This window comes from Diorhabda sublineata, chromosome 7, assembly GCF_026230105.1.
Source record: "Diorhabda sublineata isolate icDioSubl1.1 chromosome 7, icDioSubl1.1, whole genome shotgun sequence".
In the NCBI taxonomy this organism is placed as follows: Eukaryota; Metazoa; Arthropoda; class Insecta; order Coleoptera; family Chrysomelidae; genus Diorhabda; species Diorhabda sublineata.
In genome coordinates, this window is record NC_079480.1 from 24,502,850 (window position 1) to 24,522,170 (window position 19,321).

At 32.9% G+C, this 19,321-nt stretch overlaps 7 protein-coding genes across 7 annotated transcripts; 4 read left to right on the forward strand and 3 right to left on the reverse strand.

Annotated features, from left to right (window-relative positions):
• Positions 1 to 2,944: 2,944 nt before the first annotated feature.
• LOC130446515 (prefoldin subunit 5) lies at positions 2,945 to 3,888 on the reverse strand. Its single transcript, XM_056782826.1, has 4 exons — positions 3,690 to 3,888; positions 3,503 to 3,637; positions 3,346 to 3,420; positions 2,945 to 3,288 (listed from the first exon to the last, which is right to left on the reverse strand). The coding sequence occupies exons 1-4, from the start codon at positions 3,789 to 3,791 to the stop codon at positions 3,127 to 3,129; spliced, it is 474 nt and encodes a 157-aa protein (XP_056638804.1). The 5' UTR covers positions 3,792 to 3,888; the 3' UTR covers positions 2,945 to 3,126.
• Positions 3,889 to 4,099: 211 nt separating this feature from the next.
• Positions 4,100 to 4,649, forward strand: LOC130446604 (NADH dehydrogenase [ubiquinone] 1 beta subcomplex subunit 2, mitochondrial-like). The gene is made up of 3 exons (XM_056782968.1): positions 4,100 to 4,266; positions 4,352 to 4,475; positions 4,535 to 4,649. Exons 1-3 carry the CDS (start codon positions 4,175 to 4,177, stop codon positions 4,598 to 4,600), a joined length of 282 nt encoding a protein of 93 aa, XP_056638946.1. The 5' UTR covers positions 4,100 to 4,174; the 3' UTR covers positions 4,601 to 4,649.
• A 1,680-nt stretch (positions 4,650 to 6,329) lies between these two features.
• Positions 6,330 to 7,573, reverse strand: LOC130446733 (3-oxoacyl-[acyl-carrier-protein] reductase FabG-like). Its single transcript, XM_056783134.1, has 3 exons — positions 7,044 to 7,573; positions 6,675 to 6,968; positions 6,330 to 6,624 (listed from the first exon to the last, which is right to left on the reverse strand). Exons 1-3 carry the CDS (start codon positions 7,324 to 7,326, stop codon positions 6,437 to 6,439), a joined length of 765 nt encoding a protein of 254 aa, XP_056639112.1. The 5' UTR covers positions 7,327 to 7,573; the 3' UTR covers positions 6,330 to 6,436.
• An 886-nt stretch (positions 7,574 to 8,459) lies between these two features.
• LOC130446442 (GATA zinc finger domain-containing protein 1) lies at positions 8,460 to 10,179 on the forward strand. Its single transcript, XM_056782710.1, has 3 exons — positions 8,460 to 8,923; positions 8,975 to 9,161; positions 9,243 to 10,179. The coding sequence occupies exons 1-3, from the start codon at positions 8,585 to 8,587 to the stop codon at positions 9,404 to 9,406; spliced, it is 690 nt and encodes a 229-aa protein (XP_056638688.1). The 5' UTR covers positions 8,460 to 8,584; the 3' UTR covers positions 9,407 to 10,179.
• A 3,378-nt stretch (positions 10,180 to 13,557) lies between these two features.
• On the reverse strand, positions 13,558 to 14,970 carry LOC130447107 (general transcription factor II-I repeat domain-containing protein 2A-like). Its single transcript, XM_056783763.1, has 3 exons — positions 14,877 to 14,970; positions 14,485 to 14,740; positions 13,558 to 14,431 (listed from the first exon to the last, which is right to left on the reverse strand). The coding sequence occupies exons 1-3, from the start codon at positions 14,968 to 14,970 to the stop codon at positions 13,558 to 13,560; spliced, it is 1,224 nt and encodes a 407-aa protein (XP_056639741.1).
• Positions 14,971 to 17,094: 2,124 nt separating this feature from the next.
• Positions 17,095 to 17,721, forward strand: LOC130447108 (jerky protein homolog-like). The gene has a single exon (XM_056783764.1). It carries the CDS (start codon positions 17,095 to 17,097, stop codon positions 17,719 to 17,721), a length of 627 nt encoding a protein of 208 aa, XP_056639742.1.
• Positions 17,722 to 17,749: 28 nt separating this feature from the next.
• LOC130447109 (jerky protein homolog-like) lies at positions 17,750 to 18,478 on the forward strand. Its single transcript, XM_056783766.1, has one exon. It carries the CDS (start codon positions 17,750 to 17,752, stop codon positions 18,476 to 18,478), a length of 729 nt encoding a protein of 242 aa, XP_056639744.1.
• The last annotated feature ends 843 nt before the right edge of the window (positions 18,479 to 19,321 follow it).

Below are 19,321 nucleotides of genomic sequence, written 5' to 3' on the forward strand. Positions count from 1 at the left end.
CTGACACATAGGTAGCGCTGGCATTGACAAATCGATATGACGTTTATGAAGTACCAACTTTCAAAAGACTATGTGTTAAATTTTATGACATTTCGGTTACTCATAAAAAAGTGACAACCAATTGCTATTGGTTTGCTGAATTTATCCGTGGGCTTACAGACACCGATGATGGGGAACGTTCTGGTCGCGACAGAAAATGGGATGGGATGCGAAAACAAATAAATTTATGAAGCTCCAGATACCGATTATTTATTTGATGATGAAAGTGGCGATAATTGTTATAACGCAGTTATTATGAATTAGGAGATTCGTTGCTAATACATATTTCGGAAACGAAAACCAACGTCTAGTGTAGTTTTTGTATCAAACTACATCAGTTATTTCTGCAAATCTGCTGCATTACGCTCTCCCAGCACTTCTAATTGACTATTTTTTGTAAATAACGTGCACTATCCAGCCAGTTGGAATAAACACGTTTGGTAAAATGCCGGTCGACATTACTTCCTATTTAAAATCATCCGAAGCTCTTTACTGGTCACTGCTTTCGAAGATAGCGTCTTTAATTGTGAATTCAGGAGTGGATATGACGAAGGTCAAACGATATGGAGGATGGAGGTCATCAGCGTTTGATGAGGAGTACATTGAAGATCCATTAGAAATAACAATAAAATTGTTTCCAATCTATGTGATGAGTTTCCTGTTGCATCAGCAGTTGTACATCTTCAAATAGCGATAAACAACACTCTGAACTGGTATCATGTTCAAGTAGCAATAATACATGTCAAGATGCTTTGAAAAATCCGTTATCTTTCCAAGAAATCTGCATACGCAACTGTTCTAGTTTTTAATCGTGTCAGCTTAAATTATAAATGTCATTCTCAAGATCGGTTTTATAAAAAGTATATTTTTTCTTATGTTATTTGTGCTATTTGCCTTTTTGTCACAATGTGACTTGTTAACATTTTGAATCAAATAGAATAAAGAGAACAGAGCCTAATAATTTTCAATTTAATTTTAATAATACAATTTTCTTGGACTTTGCGATGCAATTCCACTGAAAATATAATTACTTTAAATCCTTACTCGGTTGATAATGTCGTTAACAAAGCCAGTTCATATATGCTGGTGGGTATTTTGATCTTCAAATAAACCTGCTTTGTAATATCGCAGGCAATGCGGCCAAGTTGAAATGAAACTCACGTAGTTGCACTTGCTCCACATACTTATTAAAGATCAATGCAACGCTAGCACTGAAATGATAATGTAATATTCCAAAATAACATCTAAATGAGTCAGTAATGAAACAAATCAAACACATAATCTGTGTATTCAAATATTTTTTAAAACACAAACATGTAAAACTAAAAAAACATGCTAATGCTGTAAGATATATTTAAATAAACCGCCAAAATCTAAAATCACAAGTCATTATTGTGAATGACGACAACAGAACAAACTTAAAGCTACATTACACTACAGTACACTATAGAACGCGTATCATAGATAACATATATTATACGATAAAAACTGTTTATCTCCATATTAAAATTTTTGTAACTTCCCTAAAAAGAGTTTGGCATTTGTGTTGCTTTTCTAGGTTATTCATACTCCCTAGAATATTTAATTACTGCGTAATCATATGGGCGAAGGCTAGGAAAGAAGAATAACCTAGCCTTACTAAAACAAAACACAAACCGGAAGACTTTAAGTTTTATCTATATCCAGGTAGAGTAGCTACCGCCCTCTAACTACAGGGGGGCCCATGTAAAAGTTCTTAAAATAGTACCCACAATATCACAGAAACTCGGTCACTTCTTCTCTTGATACAGAAAAGTTTTCGATACAGAAGCAAAGATATTTTTTTCATGAATTAGGGGTTGGATCGAGGTATAATTTTAAAGTGATATTACACATAAACCCCTTTATTTTACAACAAACAAAACAAAGAAAGAAAAAACATGGTAAAATTCCGATATTCGGGAATTCCATTACTTTAAAAAATTATTACTCATAAAATTCAAAGTTTTCCGTTTGTAGTAACAACTAAAAGTTAAAAGAAGTTTTTTTAAATTGAAACATCGAAGGACCTCTGTTGGTCAAGAATATCAACCCCAGATTGTTTATCGGTAGCAACGACTTTGCAATGTGAGCTCTTTATCTCGGGACTATGTAGCTTACCTCTTCTGGCTCATGTTACAAAGGAGCAAGAAAAAAAAGAGCCTCACGACAAGGGGATATTTTAGAGCTAATATCATACCAAACTTCACGAAATAATAGTCTCAAATCATTGATAACAAATCAAGTTTCTTTCGACAAATTTTTAGCTCTCGAAATGCGATTGTTGCAATAGTTTTACTTAATAGTTTCGATAGTTCATACATTAATCTATAGTTATTGATAGTTTTGTTTTTCTTCTTCATTTATACCATTATATTCGTAGGGTAAATTAATAGCCACTGTCTCTTACGTTCTTAATTTATTTGTACACAATACACTACACTAACTTATAATAATTCACTTTTCACTATCACTTAACTAACTTGAATAATTGATTTAAATTTTCGATTAATTTACTAATTCGTCTTGCTGAAATAAAGGAACAAAACAAATAAATAAATAGATCTTTCTAGAAATTATTCAAAAGAAACAATGTAAATAAACCGATTGCTATAAAAACAGATGTAGAAAAACTAAACATCAAACGAATTCCGCGGTTTATAAAAAGTCGAAGAGCCTTCACCAAATTTTAGAATTTCAATACATCTAGGCAGGGCCGGCTCTAGAGCGGAGACACATTCGTGATAATATAGTCCTAGAGCAAGCTACCCCCATGTCTGTATCCTACATTGTAAAGTCGTAGAATTGTTTTATATAGTTACTTTTATTTTTAATTTGTTACTTATTGCACATTTTATATGTTTGAATAGAAAAATAATCAAAATACTAAGTGGATAAAACTATATTACATATTGCAATGATTTTCAGCATTCAAACATCACAATAAATAAAAAAAAAGCACAAACATTTTCAAAATTTTATGTTAATACAATTATTATAATGTTAATATCAAAACTGAAAAGAAATAATAAATATGTATAATCAAATGCACATTTTTATTTTCAAGACTCAACTCTGCTGCTGTTGTTGCTGGGCAACTTTCATTTCAGCAATTTCTACTACAGCGTCTCTGATCTTGCTTTTTTCCAAACCTAACCACTGAATTTTTTCCATCTGCTCTGTAACAAATTTCACTTTTCTTTGGAAATAATCTTTAGCACCTTCAACATCCTGTAACAATTTTGCGTAAAAATACGAGTTTTTAGAAAAATAAATCAATACACTTACCTTTTCTACATAATACCTTGTTCCTATATCAATAATAACATTATTAGTATCATGAAGTTTACCAGGGACATACATCTAAGAATACTAAATTAAGAAAAATATTTTTATTAAAAAAAAGATTGGTAACTAAACGTATAAATTTTACATAAAAGGATACAGATCCAGTTAATGGAACTAAAATTTCTTGTCCCTCAGATTGTGGTGTAATTTTCTCCAAAGCTTCCCCGGAATTTTGATATTTCCCTTGTGCCATTTTTAATGACGCCAAAGATTCTTGAAACAAATTCAATTCCTGAAAATTATATTGATATATAAAACCATACTTAACATAATTATATTCTTACTTGATCCAATTGTTGTTTCAGTTGATACAATTGTTGTATATTTAATGTTGTAAGATCGATCTGTTGCATTCCTTTTTGTTCTGTTGCCGATATTTGGGCCATATTTATATTTATAAATTAGTAACGAATTTGTTAGAATTATATTTGAAAGAATTGAAATTTAGTATAACCTAAAATTCAACGAAGCGCAATATTCTTCTTCTCTTCATCATAAATAGAGCTACTCTTTAGTATTACTACTAGTCAATACAAAAAAATGAAAAATTGAAAAAGTTCCACAATTCAAACTATTTTTAAAAAGAATTAAGTAGATAATTTATTAAAATCAAACCATGTAATTATTAAATATATATGAATTAAACGTTAGTGATTAAAAACGAAAGTTGAAGGTTTTTGTATCTATGATTGTCATTTGGGTTAAATAAAAGAAGAAGTAGTTGTCGATATTATATTTCTACAAATCATATTAATAAAAATATTTGAAAATGTTAATTTCTCGTGGCCTAACGACTATAAAAACTCTTAAAAATTTGAGAACAAATCCAGTTAATCAAATAGTACGTCATGGAGGTCATAGGTATTTTACACACTATACTTAGTATTCATAAACATTTAAGAACGTTATGTAATTTTGTTATTTTACTACATTAAAATATTTTTAGTGTTAACTACCGATCGGGTGCTCCACCAGCTTCTAAAAATTTAATTTATGTAGCAGAAGGTGTTCAAGGTTTTATGTGGTGGTGGATATTGTGGCATTTATGGACTGAACCCGATCATATTTTGGTAAGTATAGTATAAATTTAAAATCAGTATTCTCATAATTAGGGAATATCGTTTTTTAGGGCGAATTTCCTTATCCGGATCCCACCAAGTGGACTAATGAAGAATTAGGAATTCCTAGCGAATAAAAAATATTTTGTTATAGTTTGATTTAGTAAAAATATAATTTTATTACCATTCGTTGATTTTTATGGGTTACTACCTGTGCTGTACAAAAAGTATTTTGGGAATTATACCAACTAAAATTGATAAACTCCCCCTGGACCTAAAATTTTGTTTTTACACTTCATATGAGGTGTGGATCCAAGGAAATTAAAAAAAAAATTTATTTGAACAAAAAATACGAAAAAATGTTTTGTGTGCGGTCCAAGAAAAGTTTATTGCTAAATGCTTCCACGGGGTCCAGAGCATGATGTGTTAAGGATTTCTACAAAGTATGCTGATAACGACAGTCAGCATTGAGTGGTTGCACAGCCTCAAGTTTTCGACTATAACAAAGGCAAACCTTCTATAGATCCATCTCATCAAATGGCAAGTTACAACACTTCTTTGAGAAGGATGAATGTCCAGATTCTTTATAAAAGAATAACAAAAGTTTTCAATTTAAAAGCAAAATTTACTAAAGATAGGTACAGGTAACGTGGACGTAGCAAAAATAAAAAATACTCATATATAACTTGAATTGTGTTGAAAAAAAAAAAAAATATATATATATATATATATAAAGGTTTTTTGTTTTACAATTGAAGATCTTGAAAAAAAATCAAATTGTAGGATAATTTTTCAAGGACTCAGAACGGTCCAACAAAACTGTAAAACACTTGAATATGGTCTCTGGGATGGTGTGGAAGGTTTAAAATAAAATACCTTGTGTGGTCCATAGGCTGGGCTGTCGAGAAAGTTCATTTACGGGCCTATGGACCGCACCGGGGCTCAATGTGTTAAACATGTGAGGTATGAACAGATCAAATTGTTGGTTTAAGTGAGAAAAAATCGGTAAATATGAATTCTAAGTACACTATACGTTTCTAATGTTTCAAAGTTATTTCTTTTTATTTTATGTAGCATTTGAAAGTGTGCATTATGAATTCTAACATTGTATTGGCTTTCTTAGAACAAGAGTTCATGATACAGAATTTTTAGAAATTTGAGAATCAGATGTTTCTTTCAAACTATGATTAAAGGCTGTTAAAACCTGGTATCTACCTGATGATGTTTGGTTTCCTCATGTATATGTTGATATACATTCAAATCACCTGCACATCGAGAATTTACTAAATTTGAACCGGCGTTATATATTGTTGATACAGATATTAAACAATAACAGGGTTCAAGTAAGTAATGCCTGATATAACCTTCGTAAGTTTTGAACAAAATTGTCGGACAGTAACAGTCAGTACGATTAGTTAACAGTATTGAAACATAATAGCTTAACATGTAAAATAAATATATTTTTATATGTGTAGAATTATCAAAATATGACAAATAAAACAACTAAATTCCAGTACAAATTTAAACTTTTTCACTTTTGCGTCATTTTTGCCAACTTGATGCCTTTTTATGTCAACTTTTACGTTGACATTTGTAATGAAAGTATGTGTATAATAAAGTGTTAGTGGAATCATTATTTGTGTATCAGGGGAAATTAGATTCTAAGCGTTGGTAATCATGTGGAATTGATGTAAGATGTATAAAATAAAACAGAACACATTCTTTAGAACCACGCTAGTGCACGTTCTTAATCACCAAACATACAGAACTCATAAAACAAACAAAAAAAGGTAATTTGAATATCTTAGCTAAATGTTGTAATACAAGGAAAAACAAGGTTAGAAGAAGAATGTAGAAGAGCAGCCTAAAGGGATGATACAGCTGCAAATCAAAGATAAAAATATGAAAAAAAATACCAAATAACCAACTTTATTACATAATTTTACAAGAATTACTACAATGTTAGGCACGTTCTATCTAGGGCACATAGCATGTCTACCACCATCAACAGGAACAGTAGCTCCAGTGATAAAACTAGAATCCTCGCTAGCCAAAAAAATAATTGTTCTAGCAACTTCCTCAGGCTTACCGGGTCTACCTAAAGCATGAGTTTCTTGAGTTTTTTTCAAGAAAGCCTCATACTGTTCTTGGTTCATTCCTCCTGCAAAATCAAATGAGACATGCCAATTAAAAATTGGAAGATTCACTTACCTCGTTTATGAAGATTAGTTATAGTAACACCTGGATTTACACAATTCACCCGAACTTGCTTTGGCGCTAATTCTAAAGCAACACATCTAGTAAACTGATCCACTGCAGCTTTAGACATACAGTATGCTAATACTCCTGGAAATGCTCTTAGACCATTAACACTACTGACGTTAACGATACTGCCTTTTGATTTAATAAGGTGTGGTACAGCAAGCATAGAAAGGTGATACATTGATCTTACGTTGGTGTTCATCAATCTATCATACTGATCGAGAGTGGTGGTTTCAATGGTACCTACAAGTTTTTCTTTTGATGATTTCCTTATCATAATTTGGTTTACGAATATATTTATTTATTACAAACATTCACCTGTTTCAAGAATACCAGCGTTGTTGATTAGAACATCTAGTTTTCCAAAATGTTCAATAGTTTTATCTACGATTGCTTTTGTATCTTTTTCATTGGTTAATTCCCCAGTTAGTAATAATGGAATAGATTTTGTAGAACAATCGGAAGCAACTTGTTTCAAGTTATCCATGTTTCTACCGGCTAGTGCGAGTGTCGCACCTAGACCAGCAAATTGCTTAGCGGTAGCGGCACCGATTCCTGAACTAGCACCTGTTATTAAAATTACTTTTCCTGCGAATGCCATTTTGAACCGATAGTAATAATAATTTGATATACGATCAAATGTTATTGACAAATATTGGTTATATTGGTGAGTTCAATAAGTTTTATCTTGTCACACTTGTTGATTAACTGTTCGTTTGTGCTTTCACAAAAAAATATAAAAGCTGGCTTTGAAAAATATTTGATTTCAGATTAATGAAAAAATTTGTGAATTTGTTTTTTTTATTCGTAGTGTACTAAAGTGATATAAAGGTTATCAGATTACGAAATGCCTAAATCTCCGTTAACGGGTTTCTAATAAGATATGGTTAGAATCAAATATTGTTTATTTGGTAATGTAAAATTGAACATATTCAGGAATAGTTTAAGACAAAAAAAATATGAATAAATTTCATAACATTTTGATTTGCGCATATCAATATATAGTCACCGGCATAAAAAGTGAACACGAAATTGTATTTTTCTCAGTAAAAGTAGTAAAACCACCCTTTTTATATTAATTAGGGGTATCTGACTATTATAAACGCTTATCTACCTGATCCATCACTTATCAGTTAACCAACGTCAACGGGTATACATTTCCGTTAAAAACAAACAAGAATTCTACCTGAAACGGACACAACAGTGATAAAGCTACTCAAACGGTCACACAAGGCCAGAGTTTACCATCGTTATCAAGAAACTGGTAACATCCATTGAAGATGCGGTTCTGGAAGACAAAGGTGAACACCCGAGAAATATGGCCGATTAATTGTCAGCACATTGCTAAGAAATTGTGCCGTCATTGATATTTAAGTTCAACAGAAGCTCAGAGAAACCCGAAGAGTGTCTGTGAGTGGCTAGACAATCAGAAGGAGACTTAAAGCAGCTAACATTGAGCCAAAAGGCCAGTTACTGGCCCCAAATTAACCCCAACCCACTGAGCAGTCCGTCTACGATTTGCCAGAGAATACGTTAATTGGACTGACGAACAACAAAGAAGAAATTCCGATAGCGAGCTATATATATTCAATTTAGCATTTTAAACCAAATAAACGTATTTTTGTATCTACAATCCATAAATTAGAGATTGGAAATTTTTGATAAGTCGTTCTATACATTTAGAATTTTCACGGTAGCGGCAATGTTGATACTGATATGTATTATGGGCTGCCAATAATCAACCTCAAAGTATACTAACCTACGAAAGTGAACACCATAATACATCATTTTCAAAGTTTCTTATTTTGTGGTTATATTCTAGTGTATTTTAAAATATTGTGCTAAATGAACGTTTTAATATGCCTTCCAAAGGGCCATTGGTTTGTTTAAAATGTGAAACAAATGAATCACCTCTCTGGAAGAACGCCGAGAATCTAGGAGCTATTTGTTTAGATTGTATTAATGAAGCAAAAGACAATTTAAAAACTGAATTAGAAAACGATGACGAACCGGACACGAAAATAAGTAAACGGAAATTGAGAGCTACAAGATCTTATAGGACGAGATTAAATCCTTTCGCTGTTCCAAAAATATCTGCGCCCAAAACAAGAGGTCGAAGAGCATTGTTAAAAAAAACACCTGTTAAAGCTCCAACGGCAGTAGCAACGACCGTTACAAGTGAATGGGTCTTTTATAAAGTGAGTGTTTATATTTTTAAGTTATTGTTGCAAAATTTCAACTGTTTGTAGGGACATTACATTCAAGTTGGAGATATTGTTTCTCTTAAAGATTCAGAAGGCGATAAATATTATGCTCAAATAAAAGCTTTGATGACTGATCAGTATTGTAATAAAAGTGCCGTTATAACGTGGTTACTTCCAACTCAAGAAAGTCCTCCACCAAATGAAACATTTGATGCTGCTACTTATATCATAGGTAATTGAAACATTATTGAAATAATTGTATTATTCAAGAAACATCGTCTGTAAAGCCCTAAAATCTCTATTTTTTCAATAGGCCCCGAAGAAGATATATCAAGAAATTTAGAGTCTATGGAATTTGTTATGCATGCTCCCTCGGATTATTATAAATCAAGAAACACTCCGTATCCTTCTCCATATGCAACAGCTGAACCTGGGTATATTTGGGCTTCAATTGACTCTTTAAAATCAATTGGATGAGTTTTATGGTGGTTTATATCATTTGTGTGATTCTTTATTATATTAATTTTTCTTACAAGGGGTATCAAATATGAAAATATTTTTATTGTATATTAATTTTATTAATAATTGGTATGAAGATTTAATATTTTTTTATTTCCACTAAAACTGACTTGAAAAATTAATAATAATTCAATTTTAAACATTTTAATTTGTTTTAAAATAAATAGAAATATAATAATTTACTATTTATTAATTAGGCGAAAATAAAATTTAAATCATTGAAAAATATATTTTCAAGCTTAAGATATCATGCAAAAACAATTAAAATACTTTATGTTTATTTAATATTGTTTATATACAGCAGCTATGTTGTAAAACTTTTCAAATATTTATGAAGAAAACATGTTTTATTAAATTAATGGGTACATATTATGAAAAACAATATATAATCAAATTTCACCAAAAAAATGAAATCATTTATCACTATAATGGGTAGAATTATCAAAATATCACTAATAAAACAACTAAAATGCAGTACAAATTTAAACTTTTATCACTTTCACGAATTATGGCACTCATTTTTTATCACTTTCACGAATTATGGCACTCATTTTCAAGAACCCCATATAGAAGAAGCTGACGACACTATAAAAATTCGCTTATCATAACAATATGTATAAATAAAAAGGACATGTTAGTTAGTCAGTCATTTAGTTGTCATATAATTAAACGTAAATTTTATTGTTGGGAATTTCTAAATGTAAAGTAGTAAATAAAGTTTTTAAAAGTGATTTTCCACCTTTGGTGATTTATTTGGCGCAGTCAGTAGGATATTTCGGGCCGAACATTCGATTTCATATTAACGATTTACCGAAATAAATCGAACACTTAGCTACATTGTTGAATTATTGTGGAGGATATTTGTGCAGTGAATTACCATATCTTTGGACTCCCCCGTCCACTGAGGACCTGTTCAAGCCGCTACCAACTATTAAACGAGATCTGGGACCCATATTGCCCAAAATCTGCGAGAATCCAGTTGAGTTCTCATAGCTAATAAGGCATGTTTAAAATCATCCTTTATGTTCTGTAAGTACAATTTATGAATTCTGAAGTAACTCGAGCATGCAATAATTTATTATTAGAAACCACTAGTGACTCTAACCCGAGAAATTCAAGTGGTACAGTAAGTAATCAAATAGATATGGTGGTACAATCTTTCAAATGGGAATATTCAAATTGTATTCCTGATTTTGACGGAAATCCAAATGACTTGAATAGTTTATTTGTTGAACTCTATAATAGCAAAAATAAAGGGTAAAGCTTAGACAGTAATTAATATTCAAACATGTAATACTTGGAACGAATTGAAAGATGTCTTGATGAGAAACTTCTCGGATCATTGAGATGAAGTATGTCTAAATAGGGATCTCGTAATGCTAAGACAAAGTTCTAATGAAAGCCCACAATCATTTTACGATAAGTGCTAGCAAATTTTGAATTTACTTTGCAGTTATGTAAATTTACACGAAACTACAGAAGAAGGTAAACATTTGAAACGACTATTATATCAAAATTTAACTTTCTGGGTTTAAAGAAACTACAATACGTTGTATGAAACCAACTTCGTTAAGCGAAGCAATGCAATTTGTTTTACAAGAGGAAAACGCGCACTATTTACAAAATTCATCGAGAAATAATCATAGAACACAACATTTTAAACATAACTCGAGACCAATGTATGATTTCAAACCTAATTATTAACCACCTATTCAAAATCAGTATAGAAATTTTAATTCGCCCAGTTCCAATTCACAAACATTCAATTCTCAAACTCCGAATAATTTCCCTTCACAACCAATCCCAATTAATTCAAGAACTACACATAAAAATTTTTCTAGAGCCTCACAAGTTTTCAACAGGCACAATCAAAATGTAAACGTCTTCAGGCCAAATCCGAACGCAAACTTACCCATGTCCATTAGCGCACAAGCTACCGCTCCAAATATCCAAAATCAACCAATATATAAAAGGCCGCCGCCATCTACAAATAATTTTATACAATGTAAAGGGCCGAAATGTACTTCTGAAGAATTATATCTTCTTCTTCTTCCTGCTGTGTATAGGCATCATTGCTTGTTTTTCTTCACGTCATTGCCTCTGTTCAGTCACCTGGGAGGTTGTCACTCCATCTTTTCCTAGGTCTTCCAAGGCGGCTTCTTTGTCCTGCTGGTGATTTGTCCCTTGATATTTTCACAATTCGTTCTTTCGTCATGCGGTCAATGTGCTCATTCCATTTTATCTATCCATTAGTGTTCTTCCCGCTATTCTTCGAACTATTTTCATTTCTGTAGTCTCCAATATCCGTTTCGTTTTAGAGGTCTCAGGTCGAGTCTCTGCTGCATAGGATAATATAGGTCTGATTGCGGTCTTGTATATGCGGGCTTTTGCTTCAGTTCGAATGTATTTATTTCGCCAGATTGTGTCATTTAGGTATGCTGCTGCTCTTGAGGCTCTTGTAGCTTGGTTTCTTACTTCCGTCTCCACGTCCCCGTGTCCAGATATTTCGATTCCCAGATATTTAAATTTCATTTCCTCAAAATGAAGAATTATATAACGTCGATATTCAAGAAAACTATGATCCCGAAGATTGGGAATATTTTAATAATAATTACGATGATTCTGATTATACTACTTATCAACTTGATAGAGTAAATAGAAACGAAAATTTTCGTTAAGTGCCTCGGAAAATTTGCCTATAAATAACAGTCCTAAAATACACTGGATATCGTTTATAACAACCTCGGTTATAACGACGTATCGGTTATAGCTACCATATTTTCCGGACCCGTGATTCTACAAGCCTTAGCAACGCATTTTTGATCGGAAATAACGACCTCGGTTATAACAACTCATTTTGGTAAGACCCACCAAATTAAAAGATCGGTTTTAGCGACGCCGTGGTCCGAATCCTTAGAACTGCCAACCTTAATAAATAAAGATGTCTTAGCAGACTATGCAAAAATTGACGAGGGTCTCCACACGGAACAAGATATTAGTGATGAGGTCCTTATCAATGAACTTGACGCCGATATTGAAACCGACAATGGAGAAGAGGATGAAGAAGAACAACTTGACATCCCACCGTTAACCGACGCATTGAGGGCGGCACAACTTTTGAAGAAATTTGTGATGTGTGACAATCAATTTTGTACTCAGAATATAAAATCTGGACTTGATAAAATCGAAAAAAAAAATTTCGCGCGAGTTTTATCTAAAAAAATGTAAAAAACAAAAAGTTATTACCGATTACTTTTCAGCTCGAAATTGATTTTCCTTTTATTTATGTTAATTATTTTAAAAAATTAAGTTTTATATCATTATCAATAAAAAATTCTATTATTATTATGTTGACAATGTGTAATTGATTTAACAAAATTCCTATTTCACATTTGCTTAATGTAGATGTCATGATCGATTATAACGACGATCGGCTATAGCGACCAAATGTGCCTGGTCCATTGAAGGTCGTTATAAACGATATCCAGTGTAATACCTTTTAATAACGTCAAATCAATTGAATTACCTTATATCATTTTACCCGAATATAATCTAAAATTTCTCATAGATACCAGATCTAGTCGATCATTTATAAATCCCGACATGGCTTTTAAATACTATTCTAGCAAAATTAAAAATGATCCTTTCGTAGTAACAACAGTATTCCAAAAGTCTGCCAATAAATATAGAGCCGACATTCCGGCCTCAAACATATTTAACCTCTTGAATCCAATAAAATTAAAATTTTAACTTTTTAAATTTCATAATGTTGTTGGACTTATTGAATTAGATAATTTAAAGATATTACAAGCAAAACTAAATTTCCAAGAAGGATTTCTTGTCACTCCTTGGATATGTTCTAACACAGGGGTGTCCAACTTGTAAGGCACCAAGGGCCAAAACTTAAACCTTTGATGTGGTTGCGGGCCATATAATAATTTTGTTAAAGTAATAACAAAATAATGTAAGGTATAAAAATAATTAAAACATAAAAAGAGTATTATATCTTTTATTGCTCATCGAGTACGTTTTTGTAAATGAATGGAAAATTTATAATATTTTTTTTTGAGAGCTAAGAGAAACATTGCAATAATAATGAAAAGTTATATCTAATGTGAAGACTGTGGTCGATCGGCTTCATCCACCAATGAGGAAATGTCTACCTCCAGTTCAGTTGTAGACAGTCTCATGAGACGACGTAAGGAAGAATCGGTGAGGTTGCTTCTGTTGTGGTTTTTAATGTATTTCATGGAGGAAAAGGCACTTTCACATCTATATGTGCTTCCGAACATTGATGTAATCTTCAGTCCAAAATCTCGAAGATTTGGAAATTTCTCTTTAGACAGTAATTTGAAAAATTCATGTCCCTTTTCTTGTCTGGTGATTAGGAACATGTCAGCTTGAAGGTCACATAACTCAATTTGTAAGTCGGGTGGTTGATATTCAATGATTGCTCCAAAAGGATTATTATAAAGCAGTAAACTGCTTTTGAGACTTTCGATTACTTCAAATCTTGTATTGAATTCAACAATAACTTGTTGAATTTGTGAACTGCAGCATGAAAACTCAATATTTTCCTCACTATTGAATTCTTCTGCTAGTTGCAGACAGCTAGGGAAGTATGTCAGGTTGTTCTTTTCCAAAGCATGTTTAAACACGCTCAGCTTATTCCGAAATCCGTTTATTTTTCGAATTAAATCTGAAACCGTCTGGTTTCTTCCTTGAAGACTCAAGTATAAACTGTTAAGATGATTAGTTAGATCTGTTAAAAAAGCTAAATGTCTTAAGAATTCTGGATCCTTAAGCTTTCTTTCCAGTTCAGTTGTGTCCGATAAAACGTATTCATTGAGGAATGCAGGAATTTCCTTCTTTAAGGCAAAAAACCGTTCAATGCATTTTCCTGCACTCAGCCACCTTACATGGTTGTACATTAGCAAGTCTCCATACTCAGCCTCTGTTTCCATTAAACACTGCCTAAGTTGCCTGAGTAGAAGGGATCGATTTCCATCTCTAATCTTATTTATAATCTTACTCACGGTTTGAAAAACTTGACTGATTTTCCACATAAAGCTCCCCGATGTATAATACAATGGATTGCAGGACAAGTAACACCATTCTCTCGAAGCAGACCAACTAATCCAGTTTTTTCACCTGTCATTGATGGGGCCCTGTCTGTTGCTATGGCTGAACTTTTATCGAAACCTCCAATTCTATCAACTGCTTTCTTCACAGCCTCATAGATGTCTTTTCCTTTAGTCGTTCCATAAAGAGGGCAGATATCAAAAAACTCCTCTTTAAAATCGTCAAAAGTAGTCCGCACAAATATTAGGAGTTGACTAACATCTGATTGATCAGTGCTTTCATCCAGTCAAAGTGAGAAATATGAACTTTTTTTAACTAGGCTAGGCAAAGACTTCTACTTGCTCACCCATAGCAACTATCCTTCTTTGTATGGTTTGATGAGAAAGTGGCACTGATTGAAATTTCTCCGCCATTTTAGAATCTTCAAAAGCTTTGGCCATTTCAACGGCACACTTTTTAATTAAATTAACATCAGTAAAAGGTTTTTTTGCCTTTGCTAGCTCAAGCGACACGGCATTTTCATGTTGTAATGTACGTAAGGATAAAGAAAATATAATCCTCTCCGTAAAACATTTCGCGGGCCACAACGAATGGCATCGCGGGCGGGATGCGGCCTGCGGGCCGCCTGTTGGACAACGCTGCTCTAACAACAATATTAAATAAATCTGACAGTACCGTATCATTAGATTTTTCAGAACCATTTCAAGTAGAAAGCTTTGACGAAAACGAATTACAAAACATTGCCCTAAATAATATTGACTCATACAATACACCATTAGACCTCAAGAAAAAAAGGAAAAAATATTAAAGAGGGCGAACCACTATCATTTACAAATAAAATTAAACATAACATACGTACAACAGATGAAATACCCGTATATTCAAAAACTTATTGGTAACCTTTTGTACATAAGCAAGAAGTTGCTAATCAAATTAAAAAAATGCTAAATTCTAATATCACAAGGCCTTCAAATTCACCCTAGTCTTCCCCTATATGGGTCGTAAGCAAAAAATTAGATGCCAGTAATCAACAAAAATGGAGGGTAGTCATCGACTTAATAAATTGAGCAATTGTCAATACTTCTCTACAATTGACCTAGCTAGTAGGTTCAAATCGAGATGAAAGAAAAGGATATTGAAAAAACAACAGTCAACACTGGAAATGGCCATTGGGAGTTTTTACGCATGCCTTTTTTGGATTGAAAAATGCGTCAGCAACGTTCCAGCGTGTTGCCTACAATATACTAAGAGGTATACAAAACGACATTATTGTGTATTCAACCTCCTTACAAGAACATTTATAAAGCTTAAAGACGGTTTTCCAGAGACTCAGAGAAGCAAACTTTAAAGTACAACTGGATAAATCGGAGTTTCTAAGGAAAGAAGTCGCTTAGCTAGGCCACGTGATTACATCAGACGGAGTTAAGCCGAACCTTGAAAAAAATCAAGAAATATTTGACTATCCAATTCCTAAAACACCCAAGCAGCTAAAAGGATTCTTAGGATTGCTTGGATACTACAGACTTTGTACGACTAACCAAACCTTTCACGAAATGTTTAAAAAATGGTGGAAAAATTGAACTTAACAACGAATACTTGACGTGTTTCGAGACTTGTAAAACTCTATTGACTAACGAACCAATATTACAATATCCAGACTTCAAAAAAACCTTTAATCTTACTACCGACGCTTCTAATGTAGCACTAGGTGCTATCTTATCACAAGATCTCCCTATAGCGTATGCTTCAAGAACACTCAACGACTCTACAATTGAGAAGGAGCTGCTATTGTTTGGGCAACAAAATAATTTCGTCCATATTTATATGGCAGTCAGTTCAATATAATAACAGATCATAAACCTCTCGTGTGGTTGAACCAAATTCCAAATTACTTCGTTGGAGAATTAAATTAGAAGAATTTGACTATAAAATTTTCTATAGAAAAGGCAAATCAAATAATGTAGATTGTTTATCGCGAATAGAACTCCATACTAAAGATACCAATTCATTTTGGAACGATAAGACATTTTGGAGAGATGTCGATGAAATTTTAGGCGGAACATCAAATTATTACAATAACCCTAGTACGTCCGAACAAGTGAATCAAACCTTAAATATCCCTTCACCAACTACCATTAAACTAATAAACGACACCACGATAGACAATACAATATAAGACAATGACGATTTTTCAATGATAGTCAACATTGAAGAAACAATTGCAGAAGACGACATTCAGAAAAACTCTAGCGACCAAAAAAGATGTAACTGATAGCAGAGATACAATAAATTCGAATTATGATGTATAATTTCACTAATCCGGCACTTCGATAGATCGGCATGTCCAATAATCCGACACCCTTTGCCCACGCCTCCCTCACCCCTCTATACTTGAGCACTTTGGTCACTTCGTCGTCGATTAGCAGTCTAACCCCAAAACTTATCACGTGCACGTGCTAACGTATTTGTTTTTATAGTTAAAAATGTCAAATAAACGCAAACACAAAACACTAGATTTGAATGATAAAATGGAAATTTAAAAAAAGTTATATAGTGGACAAAATATGTGTAAATTGGGAAAAGAATATGGTGTTGGGCGTGCTACTATACACGATCTTAAGAAGAAAAGGCAAAAGATAGTAGACCACGTTAAGACAATGGAATCAGGGCCAGGAAAGCGTAAAACACTAAAAGTTGGCGATTGTCCAAAGATGGAAAACGCTCTTTACTTATGGTTCATACATCGGCGTTCTAAACACACTCGTATATCTGGAGAAATTCTGAAAGCCAAAGCAATCGAATTCTATAAAAAAATTACCCAAAAAGATGATTTTCGTGCGAGCGATGGATGGCTGGATAAATTTAAAAAACGATTTGGTATCCGTCTATTAACCATATCGGGTGAAAAATTATCAAGCAACGAATCTGCAGTACAGCCTTTTGTCGAGCATTTTAAAAACAAAGTAGAAGAACTGGGTCTTCTTCCTGACCAAATCTATAACGCAGACGAGAGTGGTCTGTTCTGGAGACTGTTGCCCAATAAAACGTTCGTATCTGCTGAAGAAGCAAGTGCACCAGGTCGTAAAGTGAGTAAAGATAGAATCACATTCATGCCGTGTTCAAATGCTACTGGAACACTGGAGTTTTCAAGAACATTTGTCTGCCAGTCTGCTACAAGAATGGTTTCATAAAGACGTTGTCCCAGAGGTCAAGAAGTTTATGAAAAGATCAAACTTGCCTATAAAAGCTTTACTCGTACTTGACAATGCTCCAGGCCACCCAAATGAACAAGAACTTCAATCAAGTGATGGGAATATCCAAGCCATCTTCCTACAACCAAACTGCACACGTTTACTGCAGCCGAAAGATAAAAATGTTATCCAAAAAATAAAGTCTTTGTATAAAAATAAATTGCTGATCCATATTATATCTCACGATGGTGATGTAACGCAGAGCCTTAAAGGATTGAATTTGAAGGTTGATGCCTGGAAGTCTGTTTCTCTTAACTTAATCCAATCTTCATGGAAAAAGTTGTGGCCTACTATGATTGATGTATCAGAAACAGAAGAAACAAATGAATGGGATACTGAGGATGATGTGCCTATTGCCGATTGGGTTCAAAATCTATCAGAAAAAGGATTGGAGACAAGTGAAGAAAATTTGAATTCTTGGTTTGAAGGAATCGAAGGAACAGAGGAAATTATGACTGATGAAGAAATTGTATGTGAAGCAGTACAAGAAGAAAGCTCTGTAGAAATATTGGAGCCACCAACTACTACAACTGTTGTAAGAGTTAAACCAGATGAAGCATTGATTTGTTTCAATACCTGCATAACATGGGCAGAAGAAAACGGTATATCTGCCAAAGATATTACAATTCTTCGCAACAAGCGAGAAAAGGTTTTTAAAGCAAGGACTACAAGTTGCACAAAAGCAGACCTCAATTAAGAATTATTTCAAATCTAGTTAATTACATGTGTACTTACATGCCAATTTAAAACATTACATACATTTATTCTCTCTATGAAATGCTTTATTTTATTTATTACCTATGACTTTTTCTGTACAACCCAGTAATCCGAATATTCCAATAATCCGGCACCCTCCGGTTTTCAATAGTGCCGGATTAGTGAGATTACACTGTATAGGCATACCGTCGATTGAATGTGCTGTTAATTATGGCAAAAATCAAATATTCCTTAAATCAGTTTTACATTCACCCACAAAATTAAAAAGAATCGTTTTATTTGGCAATAAAAAACGGTTCTTGGTTCAGTTATCTAAAAATAATTTTGAAAACGATGTAATCAATCTTATTAAAGAATATATAGTTCCAGATATTCAATATTATCTATACGAACCATTCTCAGCTTGCTTGCAAAAATATTTCATTTCATCCATAAAATTGAAAAAATGTTCCATAATATTACTAGATGTCACAAACAAGGACGATATCAAAGAAATAATAAAAAATTATCACAAAAGTAAATGAAACCACCGTGGAATTAATGAAACCCTTCAAAGAATCAAAGAAAAGTATTATTGGCCGGAAATGAAAAAATCTATTCAAACATTTATTAACGAGTGTGAAATATGCCAACAGTGCAATATGATAGGCATTACGTAAATTTGAAAATGAATTTGACACCGACCGCAAATAAACCATTCGAAATCGTTCACATAGATTCCTTCACTTTTGAAAATTCAAAATGTTTAACGATAGTTGATAGTTTTTCTAAATATGCTCAAGCACACCATTTAAATGCACTTTCTGGCACAGAAATAACGAAC